This window comes from Onychomys torridus, chromosome 8 (assembly GCF_903995425.1).
Source record: "Onychomys torridus chromosome 8, mOncTor1.1, whole genome shotgun sequence".
Taxonomy (NCBI): Eukaryota; Metazoa; Chordata; class Mammalia; order Rodentia; family Cricetidae; genus Onychomys; species Onychomys torridus.
Window position 1 is genome coordinate 56304 of NC_050450.1, and position 1558 is coordinate 57861.

The following is a 1558-nucleotide window of genomic DNA, read 5'->3' on the forward strand; positions in this document are numbered from 1 at the left end:
AGTCTTTTCATCAAATGCCAAGGAATGACAGAGCTCAATCAACTAATATGTCTAATTTGAGCTTTTTGAGAAATTTCAATGCTAATTCCAAGAGTGGCTCCACAACTTTACAACCCCACCAACACTGAATGAAGGTTCCCCTTCCCATTCACCTTCACCAGTATTTGCTGTCAGCTATAGTGTATGTCTGAGGGGTTTTTTTTGTAAGTTTGATACTTTTGTCTCTATTATTTGATGAGAATATGGAATAAGTTTTTCGAGTGAATGTTTTCATTATCACTTACATTAATAATGCATGAATATTACAAGATAACAAAAACAGAACTGAATTTTTTTGTCACAAGCTACAATTTTTACCTACCTCCCCATCTTCCTGTATCACTGTGAGACACACTATTTTCCCAGATGGAACAGTAATCGTCAGCCTCAACATCTGCTTGTCGCTCAGAGATGTGCAAATTTGCAGCATTTTTGGAGGTATCTTTGGATCCAGAGACTCTATCGATGACTCCAGGTCCCAGCTTCTTGTCTGAGTCTGAGTAGTAGTACAGAAAAAACTGAGGAGGGCTCCCCTGCATCTGCTTGTACCAGTAAATGTTTTTACTGCCAACACTGATGCCACTCTTCAGAGTACAGGTGAGTCGGGCTGTTGGTCTAAGAGCCTCAAAGATGGACGGCGGTTGTTTCAGTATAGACTGAGAAAAGGAACCTGAAAAAGAGGACACCACAGTGAAGAGCAGAGCTGAGGTGCAAATTCTTGGGGATCTGAACCAGAAGGGACTCCCTGAGTTTAGGAGTCCTCCCCAGTACTCTTAGGTCTGTCCCTACCTGCAAAGAAAGATAGAATCATGAAGCTGAGAGGAGTCCAAGCCATGGTAGGCACAGCACAGCTTCTTCTTACACCAGGGTCTTCTGTCTGGGCTGCCTTGGTATCTCATCTCCAGTACAGTACAAGAGGGGCTTGTCATGCAAATGACTTCTCATTAACGCCTCCTAGTGGTTGAATCACAGTATGAGTTCCTGATGTAGAAAAGCAGGTGAAGTGAATTACTTTTTCTCACAGAATATAAAACAGGTGGTAACACACACATGACTGTGTGCAAAGACCTCTTTCAGATCCACAGTAGAACAGTTGCTGATTCCTCACAAAAAGTGATGTCACTGGGTCCCATGTCTGTTAGGGTTACCACATGTAGGCACCTGGCCTACAGAAACTCCAGAGAGAGACTCAGTACTCTCCTTTAAGTCACAGGGTACTTATCATTTTTCACAGTTCTTCAGTATATCAGTTCTGCTGTGTTTTCTTCACCTTCTATTTCAGACATATAAAAGGAAAACAATAGGGAGCATAGTGTTGTGTTCTAGTGGAGCCATCACTGATATATTTCTCTAATGAATGTGGACAGGCAGGAGCAGCATGCATAAAGACATCCCAGGAGATCTTATTAGCCACTCAGTTGCTGAAGAAGACAGTGTAAGCTCCTGGATAAATATGCATTACATTTTTCTTGTTGATGATATTTAGACAAAAATGAAGTTGATTACATCTGGCTGGGCA

The 1558-nt window shown here is 41.8% G+C and overlaps 1 gene segment (V, D, J or C); it reads right to left on the minus strand.

The window, feature by feature from the left end:
• Positions 1-353: 353 nt before the first annotated feature.
• LOC118590223 lies at positions 354-874 on the minus strand. The segment is given in 2 exon segments: positions 354-709; positions 829-874. Coding segments are annotated over 2 exon segments (402 nt in total).
• Positions 875-1558: the final 684 nt, after the last annotated feature.